Source organism: Bombus impatiens, unplaced genomic scaffold, assembly GCF_000188095.3.
Source record: "Bombus impatiens unplaced genomic scaffold, BIMP_2.2 scf_1334, whole genome shotgun sequence".
NCBI lineage: Eukaryota > Metazoa > Arthropoda > Insecta > Hymenoptera > Apidae > Bombus > Bombus impatiens.
In genome coordinates, this window is record NT_177753.1 from 243,389 (window position 1) to 260,832 (window position 17,444).

General features: G+C 36.5%; 4 protein-coding genes across 7 annotated transcripts; 1 reads left to right on the forward strand and 3 right to left on the reverse strand.

Annotated features, from left to right (window-relative positions):
• Positions 1-591: 591 nt before the first annotated feature.
• On the reverse strand, positions 592-3,097 carry LOC100741681 (DNA-binding protein Ets97D). Its single transcript, XM_003493829.4, has 6 exons — positions 2,762-3,097; positions 2,247-2,544; positions 2,025-2,175; positions 1,881-1,957; positions 1,569-1,803; positions 592-1,263 (listed from the first exon to the last, which is right to left on the reverse strand). Exons 1-6 carry the CDS (start codon positions 2,797-2,799, stop codon positions 746-748), a joined length of 1,317 nt encoding a protein of 438 aa, XP_003493877.1. The 5' UTR covers positions 2,800-3,097; the 3' UTR covers positions 592-745.
• Positions 3,098-3,363: 266 nt separating this feature from the next.
• LOC100741878 (MATH and LRR domain-containing protein PFE0570w-like) lies at positions 3,364-8,519 on the reverse strand. 4 transcript variants are annotated; one of them, XM_012392272.3, is made up of 5 exons: positions 7,729-8,519; positions 6,038-7,647; positions 5,766-5,967; positions 5,340-5,709; positions 3,364-4,278 (listed from the first exon to the last, which is right to left on the reverse strand). In XM_012392272.3, exons 1-4 carry the CDS (start codon positions 8,075-8,077, stop codon positions 5,432-5,434), a joined length of 2,439 nt encoding a protein of 812 aa, XP_012247695.1. In that variant the 5' UTR covers positions 8,078-8,519; the 3' UTR covers positions 3,364-4,278; positions 5,340-5,431. The 4 variants fall into 4 exon arrangements, with proteins under 4 accessions (XP_012247695.1, XP_012247694.1, XP_033179818.1 ...); XM_012392271.3 differs by having other exon boundaries at positions 6,038-8,190; positions 8,273-8,518; XM_033323927.1 differs by having other exon boundaries at positions 3,364-4,124; positions 6,038-8,519.
• Positions 8,520-9,635: 1,116 nt separating this feature from the next.
• On the forward strand, positions 9,636-12,641 carry LOC100741996 (solute carrier family 35 member E1 homolog). Its single transcript, XM_003493831.4, has 3 exons — positions 9,636-10,181; positions 10,631-10,839; positions 10,910-12,641. Exons 1-3 carry the CDS (start codon positions 9,854-9,856, stop codon positions 11,420-11,422), a joined length of 1,050 nt encoding a protein of 349 aa, XP_003493879.1. The 5' UTR covers positions 9,636-9,853; the 3' UTR covers positions 11,423-12,641.
• On the reverse strand, positions 12,579-17,354 carry LOC100742116 (glutamate receptor-interacting protein 2). Its single transcript, XM_003493832.4, has 5 exons — positions 14,589-17,354; positions 13,982-14,502; positions 13,480-13,799; positions 13,136-13,357; positions 12,579-13,023 (listed from the first exon to the last, which is right to left on the reverse strand). Exons 1-5 carry the CDS (start codon positions 15,106-15,108, stop codon positions 12,705-12,707), a joined length of 1,902 nt encoding a protein of 633 aa, XP_003493880.1. The 5' UTR covers positions 15,109-17,354; the 3' UTR covers positions 12,579-12,704.
• Between the last annotated feature and the right edge of the window lie 90 nt (positions 17,355-17,444).

Genomic DNA, 17,444 nt, shown 5'->3' on the forward strand with positions numbered 1-17,444 from the left:
GGGCGGGCTGATTGTAAAGCCTGCCGCGTCGCCGGTCCCCTGAGACCCTAACTTGTGACGTCGCGACCGATATCTCACAGGCTAGATTCTCTGGTATTGGCGATGAGTGCTGCCTTTTGCCGATCAAAAGTCAGTCCTAGTCATCAGAGATAGAAAACGGCCGGAAACGTCGACGCTCTGTAAGCAGGGAAGTTAAAGAGACTCGACATTCTATAGATCTATAATCCACTATCACATGGTGCATCTTAAAAACATACTGGAGATACCCTGTGAATATATAATGCTTTAACATTATAATTTCATATATATTATATATGTATTATATCATTATAGTATCAGAATATCTTGTAACAAAAGAAGGAACTATCTCTAAAAATACGGTTATATATTCACGTTAAAGGTAAAATGTTTAGATGCATTTCAGATTTCCGGATCTTAAGTATCCTACATATAGGAGTTACGTACCGGATTGTAATTTCTAGTACTTCTCTTAGTAAATATAATTAAGTAAATCGTGATAATTAAATATCACGAACGCGGTTTTAAAGTATGGGTGTATTTAATTAAGATAAAAAGAAAAATAAACATCAATTTATGTGTTGATCTCTCTGTATTTCAATGTACATTAGATTGTCTGAACAATAATCTATTCTCCATCTTCTATTTTCCATATGTACAATTATTCATACAAACCACGCCCGCAGTACGATGATAAAAATTGTTGTGATTATAAAAAAATATGTCATCAGAAATATCTTGTGCCCTCTTCCACTAACCTACTTAACTCCGCTGCCGAATAACCTAAAACCTGCTTCAAATCGCATACAAACTTATATACGAATCGTTTCCCGTGCACCTTTGAAATCATATCTCCATCGTAATAGTAACGCAACGCACGACTCAATTTTTCGTAATTCATTGATGGTTTGTTTTTACGCGCTCCCCAAAGTTGCGCTACCGCTTCCGGTTGATTTAACTTGAACTCCCCCTCAGTCCCGACCCATTGAATAGCACCTCTGTGCTCGCGATCTGTTAACAGCTCCAACAAGAACTGCCATAATTGTATTTGACCACTGTTAACCGAACGACTCGATGTCGCTATAGTGATTGGTGTGGAATCGATGTTTTCTAAAGGAACGCTAACTACTCGCGCTTGTTGATTCACTACTGGTCGCGGTTTTGTTGCCTTTTGGTTGCGAATCTTTATGGTTTTATCCACATTATTTTCCGTGGGTGACGATGGTGGATCCTTCTGAACGACAGCTGCAAAATTGCGGAATGAATTAAATATTCGATCATGATTCGATACCATTAGATCACAAATTTTTATGCAAATTGCATAAATTTTGCATAATTTTTCATACTGAGAATATAATTTAAATAGTAAAACTTCAGTAGAAAATTATTTTACCTACCAAGTATTATAGAAAGCACTATATTTTGAATATTTTATATATTTTTCCACATTATATACATTCTGCACAATTTTGCACATTTAATTTTCTTTTAAATATAAATACATAAAAATCTGCATTCTAGATATCACTTTTTTTAGTAAGTATACATACCAACAAATTTGCACTTTCGAAGTAATTCTAAATGAGTCCAGAATACTTCCCCTGGGTCCAGAGGCACTTTAGCTTGGAATTCTTCCAGGGTGAGATTATACAATTGTTGACCTGTGATGTTCCAATCTGCTAATCTCACTGAGGCCAAATTAAATTGCCTAACTGCCCATTGAAGCCAGTGCTTGACATGTGTCTGTGTCCATTCTTTTGGATCAGCTGGAATTTTTAACCGTTCCTGTATAATATATACAAGTGTATAGTCACCATATAAATTGAAAGTAAGTTCGACATTTAATTTTCAACAAATTATACCTGTTCTTTTTTGTATTGTGGGTCAACCATCCATCTTATAACATTTCGTTTGCTATCTTCATTTACTGGTGTGGATGCTAAGTAGTGAAAAACATATGTATTAAAGAAATCTCTACTGGTAATTTATAAATTTTCTCTATATACCATTGTTTTCTGCTAGTTCTATGTAATCCTCTGCAGGTTTCAAAACATCCACTATATTTATTCTCCTTTGTGTTGCTTTTATCTGAACATTTACTTGAACCAATCCCTCTCCCTGCACGCACTGATCAACCAAGTTCTTATGGCTTTCTAGCTGAAGAAATAAATATAAGTGTAAGCAAATATGTTACCAAATTCATTGAACTGCTTAATCACACTGATTACCATTTGTGCATCTTGGAGCCAAAAAGAATAATCTGTTAACTCTACTCCAAGTCTTTGTTCTAATAAATTTCTCAAGGTAGAGAGAGGCTCTCTGATATCCATATGTTGCATTAGAACACCTTCATTGCAATCCTCTCCATTTGCAGAGCCTTCCAACGCAAAGCTTGGTTCCACTTCTAAATCAGAACTTTCTTGTTGTAACTGAGCCATTATATCATCTTCCTGTGACAATATAGCTTCTGGTTCCATTTTAATTCGTTTTATCATAGCATAATCAGAATCGTCATCTGTGTCGAAACTGTGCAAAACAAACAAATTTTAATTTTCTATGATAAATATTGTAAACATTTCTATAATGATATTATAAACATACATTCATACTGACGTTTTTGAAACAATTTGCTTTTATTTTAATTACAATCAGATTGTTACAACAAGAAACTGTAAAAAGACACTTGTTTATTGCAACAAATGCAATACGTTTTGTAAAACTTAGAAATTTGAAAAAAACTAACCTCTTATCAGAACTTTTATGTCTGCTTTCCAGATCCATCACAACGAAATAAAGCTGTTGAAACTCCGTTAGATAAATATTAGATAATTTTTATCTTTACAAAATAATGATGATTTCTCTTACAAGGTTACAGACATTTTGTAACAGGTGTATGATCATAAACTACGAATTACTTCAGCGTCCACTCAAATTTAGAAGCAATTTTCCTATAGATTGCGCTGCAGTAAAAGTACTGTAGCGGACTTCAGAGTTACTCTACGCCAATTTCAGGACAAGGAAGAACACCAGAGAAAATTTTCTCTTTGACCGTACTAATTTCAAATTAAAGAAGCTTCCAACTTTATCAACCGAAGAAGAAAACTGAGTTATCAAAACTATCAATGATAATACTTTGTAATATTTATACTTTACTACCTATTATTTTATCATACTGTACATATATTTCAATTATTCCATTTTTTTAGCAACGTAATCCTGTTTGTAAATAATTAGTTAGAGACGAGAATTTAAAGTATCCAGACATGTCAAATACATAGTGAAATTTGATTGGAATCTATTTTAAAGTTCAGTTTAGTGTTAAAGTTTTAAATAAATAAGTCAAGCTTTTCGTGATAAAATAAAGTTTTATTGTGTTATAAGAATTATTAAATTGTTAGAATTAACTGTCGAGATGCACAAATTGATAACCCCGATGTGATCGAAATTGTCTTTGAGATTGGTATGGCAGTACTTCTTTGGCCTGAAGTCGGTGTACAGTAGCTCTGAAATTCGTTACAGTACAACCTCACTGCGTTGCGAACTAGCATCAGGATTATACATTTGGTCAAATTTCATTTCATTTACTCACAGTTGATGAGAGCAATTTAAAAATACAATATTTATTTAAATCTTATAGATACTTATACTATATAGAGACATATAGCTCTTACATTATTAGACATTAATCATTAACCCCTTGCCCCACGATTTAAGTACTAACTGCGCGTGCTATAACCATCGGCAGGGTCGGTCAGATGTCGAACTATTTCATGGTCTGGCTGAGCGTTCGAAGTTGTACAAGGTACAACTAATTTTATGTTGCAATATGTTTGATAAATAATTATTACCAATTGATCATTGAACAAGATTTTTAAGGGTATCTTTCTAATATTTTTCAAGAAAATATATCTGTACATCCGAATGCGGCCAAGAAAAAAAAATGTTTGTCGCATGTAGTTCGAAAGACGTACCACAATTCTAATTCGTGTTTCGTATGTTTGCGCTGAAAGACGTACCCACAAGTCTAGCTCGACGTTGTAGTTTAAGGGGTTAATCTGATGTTAAGACTGCATGTAATATACTATTCTAATTTGCATTTCTTCCATCTAAGTAACAATAAATATTTAATTAGTTTATATTTATTAAATCTTACCCTTGACATACCAAGAACGATTCAATAAAAGATTACAATGATTGGCAGTGATTCTCTTCGCTTATAAAATTCAATTTGTCCAAAATGTGTCAACAATAACGAGCAAACTATTGTTTTCAACAACAAAAAAATATAAATTAACGTAATAAAATGAAAAATATGATGTATACGTAAGAAATATTTTCTAGAATTTTCTGTTTTTATCAGAAATTTTATAACTATTTGTATACAATTTAACACGTTGAATGCCACGCCAGTTTTATAAAGGTTGGTCCTGGCGCCACGGTAAATTTTTTATTATGCGATACATATAATATTGTAATATTATCTACAAGAAATATGTTACGGTGTACAATCCTCATTAATGAATTTATCTCATTGAGGTCACCGGTAACCCCTATGACGCTGTAGTGCAATTTCGCTCGATTCACTTATTTTTTTGCGCTTATCAATTATCTCATATTGTTTCTTCGCGTTGCTAAATAATTGTTCTATGTTGCTACGTTCCAGGACCTACCATAAACCATTAAACCATCAAGGCTCTTAATTGCCATCAAACATCTTTCAAGTCGTAACGTTCCTTAGGGTTATTGTTCATTAAGGTAAAATACGGAAAAAGCAGGTTTTTCTCATGTTCGACAGCCACTGATCGGAGGCGCACATATTAGATCTATATTTCATATATAAATAAAACTATTTTTCTATGTTTTATACTGCACTGATTTCGTCACACCACTGTAGTAATGATGGTAATAATAAAAAGTTTATAACTATTGACATTTGTTCAAATTATATATTTCTACTAATCTTGGTGTGTCGAATATTTGATGACCCCCACGGCCAAGTCGAATGCCGATCACCAGTGACTCTCATGGCATTCAATGTGTTAATAAAATAATTAATGTATGTTACACACATTCATTTTACAAATACAGTAGTGGTTCGCTAACTGTTCACGGATCGAAATCTTATACCAATTATTGAGAGAAATATTTTACAAAATATCCCATATATACATATTTATTTATTTATGTATATATATATATATATATATATATAGGTCCATTCCACGAAATTCGATATATGAATTGGAGGGTAATGGTCACTTAACGAAACAAAATTCCGGCCAGTTAACGTAACACTACTGTAACAGTCTTTAAATACGTACCTATATAAATCATGGAGTTACATTTCATTGTGATGTTTAGTTACACATTTATCATTAATGACTCTAGAAATAAATTTGCGGCTCTGGTAGAATTAAATTGCTATTTGCTTAACTAATGCTTTGAATGAAAGACTTTTTGTTTCATCTACTAAACATAGAACAGATTGCCCAGAAAAGTTTACTATATCCGCCATGGCGCCACATTCTAATAACTTTTGCGCGACTAGCATATGATTATTTTCAAGAGCATGGAAGAATGGCGTTCTTCCTGAGCGATGATCCTTCAGATTTACTTCTGCTCCCATTTCTACTAAAGCATTAATTCCATCTAAATTGCCTTTTAATGCGCAATAATGCAATGGAGCCATTCCTTAAAACATACACAATTAGAGATCTTTTTATTTTTTATTTTTGTATATGCCTTACCTGTTGAATCCTCTCTATTTAGCAGTTCAGATTCTGTTACATAACGCAAAAGATATGATAAAAATGGTGATGATTGTTTGCAGGCTAAAAGTACTGCAGAGTCATGAACAAGTTCTGATAAAATTGGTTTTGCTCCAGCATCTAATAATAATTTCACTATGTCTTTAGATGCTTCATTCATAATTGCTAATTCCAAACTTGTCTAAAAAAATATTATATGTATATTATTATATTTGTATACTAATTGTGTTAATGAGTACATATGGATTTACCCTTCCATCTTCTGTTAATACATCAATACTAGTTTTTGAAGCTTCTAAAATTAACAGTAATCTTTGCACTTCGTTTAATTGGTCATTCACCACAGCTCGATGTATATTCAACATCCCATTATCATCATAATGCTGCATTTCATTATAGTCTTTTTCTATTTGTATAGCAACTTTTTTACATAAGGAATGAGGTGTTGACAATACTTCCTTCACCCTGTTCACATCAGTATTATTATTAAAAAGTTCATTAAAGCAATTATCAAAGTCTAGTGTATTTTGTAAAGGTATTGTATTCTGTATACACATGGGGAACAAATCTATATCGTTGATATTATTATTAACTTTAGGTTTGCACTGTATTTCCCTTTCTGTTTGTGTGTGTACTTCTTGCATAACAGGAGGAAGAGTAACAGTGGAACATTCTGTTTGCTTTATTCTTTCTACGATAGGTATATTTTCTTTCACTAATACAAAACTTTCACTATCAAGAAGTCCAAATACATCAGTTTGAATTTGAGAATCATGAACTGTTCTTAATATTTCAGGTGGAATAATTGGGACTTGCTTTGCTATACCTATTCCACATTCTGCAAGGGCATGCAAAGCTTTAGCTCGAAGTTGATCATCTTTTACACTAATTAGTGCTTCTTTAATTACATTTAAACACTCTGATAATTTTCCATTTTCCTCATTGTCTTCAGTTTCTTCAGCTCTTATTTTATTCTGATTCTTATTTTTACAAAACTTTGGCTTATTTCCTATCTCAATAAATATACCTTGAGTATTCTTATCAACATTTTTGTTATTTACAAGTACTGAAGTACAATTTTTCTCTTGTGTATTATTATAATATTGGCCTATAGTTGTATTTTTTTCACATAGAATCATAACATCATCCTTATCATCATCATTTTTATTATTATCAAGTATTTTTGATATAGAATTTGCTGGTTTTTTTAAAATACTTGTAAGTTTTTGAATTTCACTACTATTTGGACTACAAGAATTACTATTTGATAGAATAATCTTTTTTGCAGAATGATTCCATCCATCCAAATTAGAATGTTGTTTTCTTTTCTTTGTTTTTTCAGGAGATACAGTGATTTTATTGGTACTAACTTTAGTTGGAGAGATTTTTAACTTCTCACATCTTACTACTGGAAACTTTGATTTTGCTAATTGAATTATTGAGTTTCTATTATTTGATATATTTGTTTTTCTTGAAACATCATTATTTTCATTTCCTCTACTTTTCTCATTATTTTTGACAATACATTCCTCTGTATTCTTTTGTTTATTTACTAATACTATATTATTCTTTCCTGGTTCTGTATTTTTTTCTGCAACACCTGGAATATTTTGAAAAAAGTTGTGCCTATTCTCATTTAATAGTAACAATTTGTTACTTTGATCCATTTTATTCACTTTAGCCAAGACATAGTGCTTTTGAACTACGTTCTTGCTTTTATTTTGAGTTACAGGCATTTTATATTTGACAGATGCCGATAATTCACTACAAGAAACAGGCTTTACAACAAACTGTGTATGTGGTTTTGTGTAGCAAGATGATCCTGTAGTAGATTTCTGTGCTTCTGCATGTAACTGAGATCCTAATGGTTTTAATAATGCACTAATATTATTTTGTGAAGTGACAGAAAAAGTGGTACCATTATTTTTTACATAATTTCTACCTTGCTGGACCTTAGTAATCTTTGGGATATTTAGTAAATTCTTCTGAGTCAAAATTTGTACTTTAACTTCTCCCAGATCTTTGCCATCTTTTGTTTTTATCCTCAATTTCTTTATACCATTAGTAGACAACGCCTTTTTATTCTTAATTCCACTCACATTACTTTGCACTTCTGTATTAGTAATAGTAATCCTTCCGCGATCTTTAAATACTGAACTACATTTAGACAAGTTGACCGTACTTGGAAATTTGTGTGGCAAGGTGAATTCCCGCTTGCATTCTATTATTGGGATATTAATACTGGCCTCTTTACGGTATCTTTTTGACGTTGATGAAAGCAGAGGATCCATTTAAATGTAACTCTATCGGCAGAATTTCGAGGAGTTGTGGAATTCCACGTGATGAAATAAGAAAATTATTGTAAAGCTGTTCGTATCACACATCGAATTATGTGACACATAACCTGCATACACGTAAATGGTAAAATGTTATTTAACCTTGTTTAGCTATACGATCGTTTATGTAATGGAAAAATTATTTCTTACCACTAGGATCAATCTTCAGTCAAAAAAATCGATGGTATTTGGTTTTAAAAATATGCAACATCCGCTTTATACAAAACGGGACATCCCTCCATCGAGATTTACTGCCATCTATTTTGTGAAAACTGCGTTTATGTTTAAGCCCAGGAAAAATCATCTGTTGACCTACTTTTTCCAATCATTTCTAATTATTGCGATTCTTCCTCAAACAAAATATGTATATAATTACCGAGCATAATATTTTCTGAGAAAAGTAGATAGATAAAATTAAGGTTTTAATTAAATTAAATTAGTTTTAGGTCTCGCAATTAAATTCATATAAAGGTGCAATAATGGGGATGTAAAATAATGAATAAATTTAATTAATCGAAGCTTCTAATTGAACGCATGCCTTTAATAGCTTTCATAAATAATTGTGTTACTTTTGTTTATTAATAACTTAAGAGCGTATTATAAAATAATTACATTTACATTCGTTCGTCTATAGTGTCTATAGGGATTATGTGAGGTAACTATTGGTATTACTGACAACAAATTTTACTATTTCATTGTCTTTACTATACTCCGTTCAACAAATCGAGACAGGTGAGATAAATAAAACCCCATGACTAAAATCTTACGATAAAAATAGAACTACATTCATAAACTGCAGATGTTATAGAAAACTACCTTTCCGAATATTAATTTCTCAGATAGTAAATTGACCATCGAATCAAAGTATGCGTATTATTTTCTCTTTGATATCACATTTATTATATTATGAATAATTATAACAGAGATAAGTAGGGTTACATGTACAGGATGTTCTCAAAATTATGGTACAACTAGAAAGATTACTCCTTCATGAGAAAAAGATAAGAAAATATGGAACAAAATTCTCTGGTGGGCGGTCAAGAGAGTATAAGTCAGAAAACTATGGACAAAACAGTATAACTCAACTTATGCTATTTTTGCCGCTAACATATTGTATCTTTGATATACAGTGACATGTAAAAGTTTTCGGTCTGTATATTATTAGAATCTCAGATATAAAGCGGAAAGTAAATGAAATTAATTTGTACTATTAGAATCACAAGTAAAAGACAACAATACAGAATATATTATAGCGTAGTTATTACTTATCGTGTTTTGATCAAAATTTATTTTACCCACTCACTAAAGAATTGGTTAGAACAAATTTCTGTTTCCGAAGAAATGGAATTAAATCGCAAAAACATTTATACAACAGGCTACAACTTGCAACTTCTAAATTCACTAATACTATTAGTAACTTATTTTGCGAGATGACCCAGGTTGCTAAACGCTCTAGCAAGTTGTGCGACTCGAGTGAATTGTATGCACGTTGATTGAACATGTTTCATTTCAGTTCGAAGCGTGCGCCACGTGTTCCCGTGATATTACGCAAGGAGAGAGGGGAAACTCATTAGGAGGGAGAGAGAAATGCCAGCTGTGGACGCTGTGGTTAAATTCCATCCGTGGCAGCGGCCGCATATACCGATTAGTTGGGAGTATTGTGTCAGCCGGCCGCGTAAACGTATGGAGTGATCACTGAGAAGATATTATAAGAGGATCGTTCGCGCAATCATGGACGATCGGCGGAACAGCCGCGAAGTGGTCACCATATTGTTCCTGTGCCTGCTCTGGTATGGAATCTCGAGCAGCAGTAACGTCGTCGGCAAGATGCTGTTGTCGGAATTTCCTTACCCGATGACAGTAACCATGGTCCAGTTAACCTCCATCACCGTTTATTCAGGCCCGTTCTTCAATCTATGGGGCGTTAGAAAATATTCCAATGATATTCCCTGGGGATACTATCTACGGTTAATCGTACCACTCGCCCTGGGCAAATTCCTCGCGAACGTGTTCAGCCACGTCAGCATTTGGAAAGTGCCCGTCTCTTACGCTCATACTGGTATGAGATATTATTTTGACAGTCACGTGTTTCGCACGCAGATCCATCTTTAAAAATAAAACAAGCCGACCTTTACTTCTAAATGCGCGCGAGCTAATGCCACACAATCTATACCTTTGCATTGTGATAATGATGATAACTCTGAATGATTTTAATCGCTTTAATTGCTTGTTTACATGTATTTATGAATGTTTGAAAAGAAATACTTTAAAATGTGAATAGATGTTATCTCATGATTCAAGTTGATAAGTAATTCATCAATGAAGCAAATTAAAGATAAGTCTTTTATCTAATTTTGCACTTCTGCCTACTGGATAAATACATGTATTTCTTCTAATTATTATCCAAAATTGTAATGCATACATTTTAGAACTAGTTTTTATGAATATGTTGCTTATTTTTTTACTTTATAAATCCCATATATTAACTAAAGTTTGGCTCTGCCCCAGTGAAGGCTACAATGCCCTTCTTCACGGTATTCCTCTCAAGAATCATACTGAAGGAAAAGCAGACTTGGAAAGTGTATCTTAGCCTAGTCCCAATCGTGGTAGGTGTGGCTGTAGCCACGCTTACAGAGCTCAGTTTTAATATGATTGGCTTGTTGAGTGCCTTAGCATCTACCATGGCATTCTCCTTGCAGAATATTTATTCTAAAAAGGTACTTAGACTAATTTAGCGCTCATATTATGGCTGTGGATCTATAATACTAATGATACATTTGTTTTCAGGTGCTACATGACACAGGAATACATCACTTGAGGCTTCTACTCATTTTGGGCCGCCTGGCACTGATATTATTTTCACCTATATGGTTATTATACGATCTGTGGAGGTTGATATACGATCCAGTTACTGGAGAATCTGCTGATTTAAGTTACTACATAATATGCTTATTACTATTAGATGGTGTGCTGAATTGGTTGCAAAATATCATCGCGTTTTCTGTACTGTCTATCGTTACCCCTTTAACTTATGCAGTGGCCAGCGCAAGTAAACGTATATTCGTAATCGCGGTAACTTTGTTCGTGCTTGGGAATCCAGTGACATGGTTAAACATATTCGGTATGACGTTGGCCATACTCGGTGTGTTGTGCTACAATAAAGCGAAGTATGATCAAAGAATAGAGAAAGAGAGTCGAACAGCGCTTCCGAAGTATTATGATAAAGACCGTAACGGCAGCAATAGTTCCTTTATGGTAAATGGATGGACTGGAAAGAAGCACCAATTGCTTGCAGTCTAGTCTGAGTTATATTCGACTCATTTTATATTTGACAAGTTCATATGAGTTTTTTCTGTTGATATATGGTATCTCAGTTATAGTGATTCAGATATTTACATGGGAAGTATAAGGGGAAGATATAGCATTCTAGTTAAAACAATATACACGGATCAAAACTCATATGATGACAAAAATATTTATATACACGTACATATTTTATTAGTATTATTCTGCACAAAGAGTAATTCATTTATTACTCGAAGTTGATTGCCTTTTTTTGTTCGTTTTAGGGATTATTTTAACCCCTTGCCGTACGATTTAAGTTGCGAATGCGGTCAAGAACAAAATGTGTTTGTCGCATGTAACCCGAAGAACGTACGTTTCATGTTTGTTTTGTTTATGATTGGCCTGAAGGATGTACCACGTTTCTCGCATGTGTTCTTCATGTTTGGCCCAAAGGACGTACCATGAGTCGAACTCGATGTTGTAGGTTAAGGGATTAAGATGATTTTACGTTTATGTTATCTTGCTTCTCACAGGCGAATAGACTTGCTGGCAAGGTGGAAGTATATAATTCGCAAAATCGTTAGCGTTCATAGCTAATTGCTGGGTCAATTAGCCTCTAAGATCGATTACATTCCCCTGTTGCGAAAACAATGGTGAATAGATAGAAATCGGATTTCAACTGTATCGATCGATGTCAAGCGATATTCACATATTATCGATTAGGTTTCAAATTCAATACCTTCTTCCAGCTAGCTCAGGTGTTGTGGTTGAATATCATCAGCTCCTTAGGTTGTTATATCTCTTTAACCCTCTATGAAAATTTGTCTTGATAATACTCCCAGTAGACTTTCGCTTGTATGGACTATTACCACCGAAATAATATTTTTTCTATGTACCGCCCATATTAATGTACGAAGTTTGGAAGTATAATTGGCGGAACGAATACAGTAAGGTTTTAAAAATTGGACTGCTCCTTTTTGGATGCTAACTTAATTTAGATTCTCTAATTACAGTCGTTAAAACCGCGTAGTGCCTTATTATATTAATTCCAGCAATTATACCTCCCTCTAGAAATTCTAGAAATAATTCGTGGAGGGTTAAATAAATGTCACGTTGACGTTCTTCAAGCGTGTGTTCAGATATGGTATGCGTGAATTGTATGCAGGAGATGTTCTAGCTGAAAGCAATCTATACATTTATTTTTATAAATAAAATACAGGTGTGTATAAAAATATACCAGATATGTTCACCACCATTTTCCTCGTTACACTGCTTCGTCACAACGATTTGCTCTCCTTTACAGAGTTTTTATAATGTTAGGAGGAGATACCGGTCGGGCTACGGTGAGGTCCAAACGTGGACCAGCCGCAGCGATCAACGGGACAGCCAAGCAACAGTCGCAATCTTCTGTGCTGGCCTCGTTTACTCGCAGAATTCTGTCATAAGGTTTTAGAACGCCATCGCAGGGTCCTCCAGGCCGAAGACGATTTATATAAACTCCACGCTCGTACAGACCATCGGATACGGAGAAGCCAAAGTCCTCGTATACTGGGTCCTTGTGTAAGGAGACGTGAACTATCTGTTGAGGCCTGTCTGAGTTGCTGCATTCCTGTGGCCTGAGAATGGGGAAAAGATTAAAATAAATTATTATTTTTAGAGAAATGCTTTTAAGTAGAAAACTATTATGTAATAAAACAGGAAAAAAGATTTTATAAGTTCTATTCTTACCCAGGATAAGGAGGCATGTGTACATCCAGTTGACCACTATCCACCGAAGCTGTATCCCAAAGCCTCAGAATCTCCGGACCTGTCCCACTGTTTTCTCCTAGCTCTCCCCAAGAATCCACTGCACTGTCTACACTAGGTAGACTCTCCCTAGCTGGTCGAAGAATTCCTGAAGGATACTGTTGCACCGAATCGCTTCCTATACTGGACTCCTTGCAGTACTCTCTATAAAATTCAATAATCCATCGTTATTTCTCCATGCCATTTGATCTTTACAACCTTAGGGGAGTAGGAAGCACCGAAGAGTTAAGAAGAGCTTAGTCGGTACTTGTAGGTCATATAGTTACCTGGTTTCTGAGGTAGGGTCCGGTTTCCTCACGGTCAGGGCGATAACCGAGTTCCCTGGTCGATGTAACAGCTGTGCGGCTTGTCTGAGGTCGCCAGGGTCTAGTTTTTGCCCGTCTATAGCTAATAGCCTGTCCCCTGGAGCTAGGCTGCCGGTTCTGTAAGCCAGAGATCCCTTACGAACCTCGGTAATGATCAAATCCTCGTTCACTGTGAGACCTACATCAGGCTGTCCGCCAATAGGTCTCGCTACTCGCACTGTGAACACTCCTGAGCTGGGTACAACTGGTCCACCGACCTTGTACTCCGTTACTAGCTCGATCTGTCGAGAAAAAGAAACTTTAAATTTAAGAATTGTTCTCTAATAACTTAGAGGTTGAAGTAAAAGAAACAGAAGAGGGAAAAGAATAAAACAACAGAATACGAAAAGATGTAGATAAAGTCGGCGCTTAATAAATAAAAGTAAAATATGAAGAATCACTACAACGTAATTATGCTAATTACCATTTGAGAAGTTTCCAAAATGCCAGTTACCTCAGCTGGCTGAAGATCTCTGAGCATTCTACGATTAATTGCAAGAACTTTATCTCCAGGTAAAAGCACTCCGCTGCGTTCGGCTGGACCTCCAGCTTCTAATAGACTGACGACATAATTTAGACGATCTTCAGCGAGCTTCAAAGCAAGTCCAAATCCTTTGTGATCTGGTCTAAGAACCACGGTCAGGCTCTCTTTCGTTTGCAGAGTTTGATTGGAGGTCTGTTGCGCTTGTGGCTGCGCCCTTCTCTTGACTGTTCTCTGTGAAGCACTAGGAGGCCTAGGTAAGATCTGTAGCCTAGCTATGCGAGAGTCGAAGTTGTTTCTGAGCAGTTTGGCGGCTGTCACTGCATCCTGGACAGGGGTTTCGTCCACTGCCAATAGTTTGTCTCCAGGTTGCAGAGCGCCACAGCGATCTGCGGTACTTGCTGGTCTTAAACTTTCAATGTAGACTCCGTTTGGTGTTTCTCTTACTGTTAGACCCAGTTCACCTGAAATTACATATCTACAAATAATTACAAATATACAAGTTAATTATTTAAGTTGAAATTGGAAATGCACTGTTCGATCAAGGTACCCGAGAGTCCACGTTCCAATTGCACCAGAAGGGAACCGGAAGTAGCTGCCCTGGCCTCTTCCATGTTAGCAACGTCATACTCAATAGTCAAGGAAGCCACAGGAGCATCGGAACTTCTTCTAAGCGCTCTTTGAGCCTCTGCCAAGGTCAAACCTCTCAATTCAGTATCATCCACAGCTAATAATCTATCTCCAGGCCTAACTCTTCCTTCTTTTGCCGCTGGTCCATCAGATTTCACTCCAGTGACTACCAGAGCTCTAGAAACTCCACCCCTAAGGGTAACTCCGAGACTTCCTCCTTCGCGTTCCACCCTAACTTGAGCTACTTTAGAGGAAACACTGGAAGGAGTGGATACAGGACTGTCCTGATCGTCTAGTAGCAAGAAACTGTGCGTATGGTAAGACTGAGATGCGATCTCGTCGGGTCGAGCTGAATCGGAACTGGCGGACGTGGCCACGCTTCCTGGCCGAGCACGGTTCTTATGCGAGCGCATGGTGGTCAGTCTCAGCGAGCTGAACATCCTCGGCAGTCTATCCGTGGAGTATTCTACTTAGCACCGATGCTGTTTCCGTATCGAGTTATCATTACCATCGCTGAGGAAGTGCAGAAAAGATTCTGGTCTACGTCTTTTCGTTAAACATCCCTTTAAGGCACGCTTATTATGGAGCGAATGGACCGTCTGGTTTTCCACTTAAATAATTTCCATGGAACACCGACGAAGTTGAAACGACAGGTCACTAGATTCGAATATCTCGACGAAAATTTGTGAATTTCAACCGGGTACCACACTAAAACTATTACACTTCGTTTCACTACGATTAACTATCGATCAGACATCTACTAAATCGCAATAAATATCCATTTTAGAAACGACGAACGTGTTCAGAAGAGCAAGTACGACCTGGAGGAGCAGCAGGTCGTCAAGGAGCCGCTACGATCGGCAGATTCTTGTTGCTCGCGGCGTAAACAGCGCATCTGTGTCTTTGTTCGCGGGTTTGAAGAGCCGTCGACGATAGAAACTCGTCGTGGAGCGGGCGTACGGAGAACTGTAACGAGTAGCGATGCCTGTCGAAAATAGCCGCACGATGTAGGGCCGCAATCGTGGTAGCGTCGAGTCTATTTATAGGGGCGAGAGAGAAAGAGAGAGGGAGAGAGCGTGTGCGGCCCTGCGGGCGCCCCGCAGTCGCTGCACCGTCAAATAAGTCTGCACTTCTCGTTAAAAGCTTCGATTTCGAGCGTCTGTGTTCCCTTGAACACGCCGTAAAGCCTTTCCTCTTGGTTTCCTCGCGTTTCAACCGTTTGCCCCTCCCAGATTTCACGGCCGGTATATTCTCTCTTATTTTTAGTTATCGATATCCGCCACGTCGAATGATATCATCAGTACCTAGGAGTTTTTTACGTAGCGGTTCGATGATCGGATTAGAATTTTGATTACCCTTTGCACAGCTTACGGAATTAGACTTTGTTTGGAACAACGAATAACTTTTAGAGGCGTAGGATTTATACAGGGTTGGAAATGAACCAGAGAACACACTTTGTCTTTGGTATTAATTTTATACAAAACTTGATACCTCGAGTGTTTCTAAACCATGAAAAACTTTGTCAAGGTATTAGAAATCCTCGCTATAGTTGATTGTTAACAATATTCGTTATATGAACGAAACTACAGACAGCTATGAGCGCTTTAAAAATTCTGTTCGAAGGCAAGTAAAAAATATTTAAATAACGACACTTTCGAAATGATCTGTTTATAACAGTCGGTTAAAGAGCAGAAAGTAAGAAGCCGCGGATTCAGGGTCCATTGACCGATCCTCTCGGTCGGTCGGTTTTTGCGGGCTCTTCCTACGACGTCTCTTTCCTCTCTAAATCTTTCCTCGTTTCAATTTCTCGAGCTGCTTAGCGTTTCGATTTATCCCCTTCCACCCTCACTGATCCGATCTCCGCTTCGCGGAACTGCGCGCGTACACCTTCCATCGTTCTTCATTTCTCGACCTTTCGCTCCCACGTAATCTGCATTGGAGGCTTCGCTAAATACCTTTTAAATTCGAAAAACTACCGATCACAAATTGATACATTAACGATGGTTGGATATTCCTACGATCTTAAGGAAAGGTCCATTTATTGAGGCTTTTAAAATAAGAACAGACTGTCGAGTTTATTTTAAGTTTCAATTAAAGATAGCAATGTCCATGTTCTTTAGAGAGTAATTAATTATTAAGTGCGACCGCTTAACTCACCATCCGTGTCGGAATGATCCAATTGAATCAATTAGCCGGCTAATGGGTCTATCAGTCGATGCTTTTTCCCCATTTCTTTTGCTATCGACCTCTACCTAACTCTAGGCTCTCTCTATATCATTTTCACGATTATCACAATTTAAAGATCAGCGATATCTACCAAATATTATGTCAGAATCGATCATCCTTGTTAGATTATGTCGACGAGTATCTTAGGATTAAATTGATCGTATTTCAGACATCCATGTGAAGTGTCCTGGAGTCTTCTTCAACGTGTCTCGACTTCGTTGCCGAATCGTGGTGCTTTGCCAATTCTACCGTGTGCTAAAGTTAGCGTATAGTCAGTGCGGAGCCAAGTGTGCGACCCGAAAAGCGAGAAGGAACACGAGAAAACGTATGGAGAAGAGAAAGATAGGCGTGGACGGTAGACAGGATAGAAATAGAAAAAAAAAGATGAGTGGAGGAAAAATGGAAAAAGGGAAGGAGACGCGAAAGGTGTAGGATTCATGAAAGAAAATGAAGCAAAGGTGGCGAAGAACGACGAAAACGAAAAGAAAACGCGGTCCTTTTATGAAAAAAAAAAAAAAAAAAAGAAGACAGGAAGAGCGAGAGCAGTCGT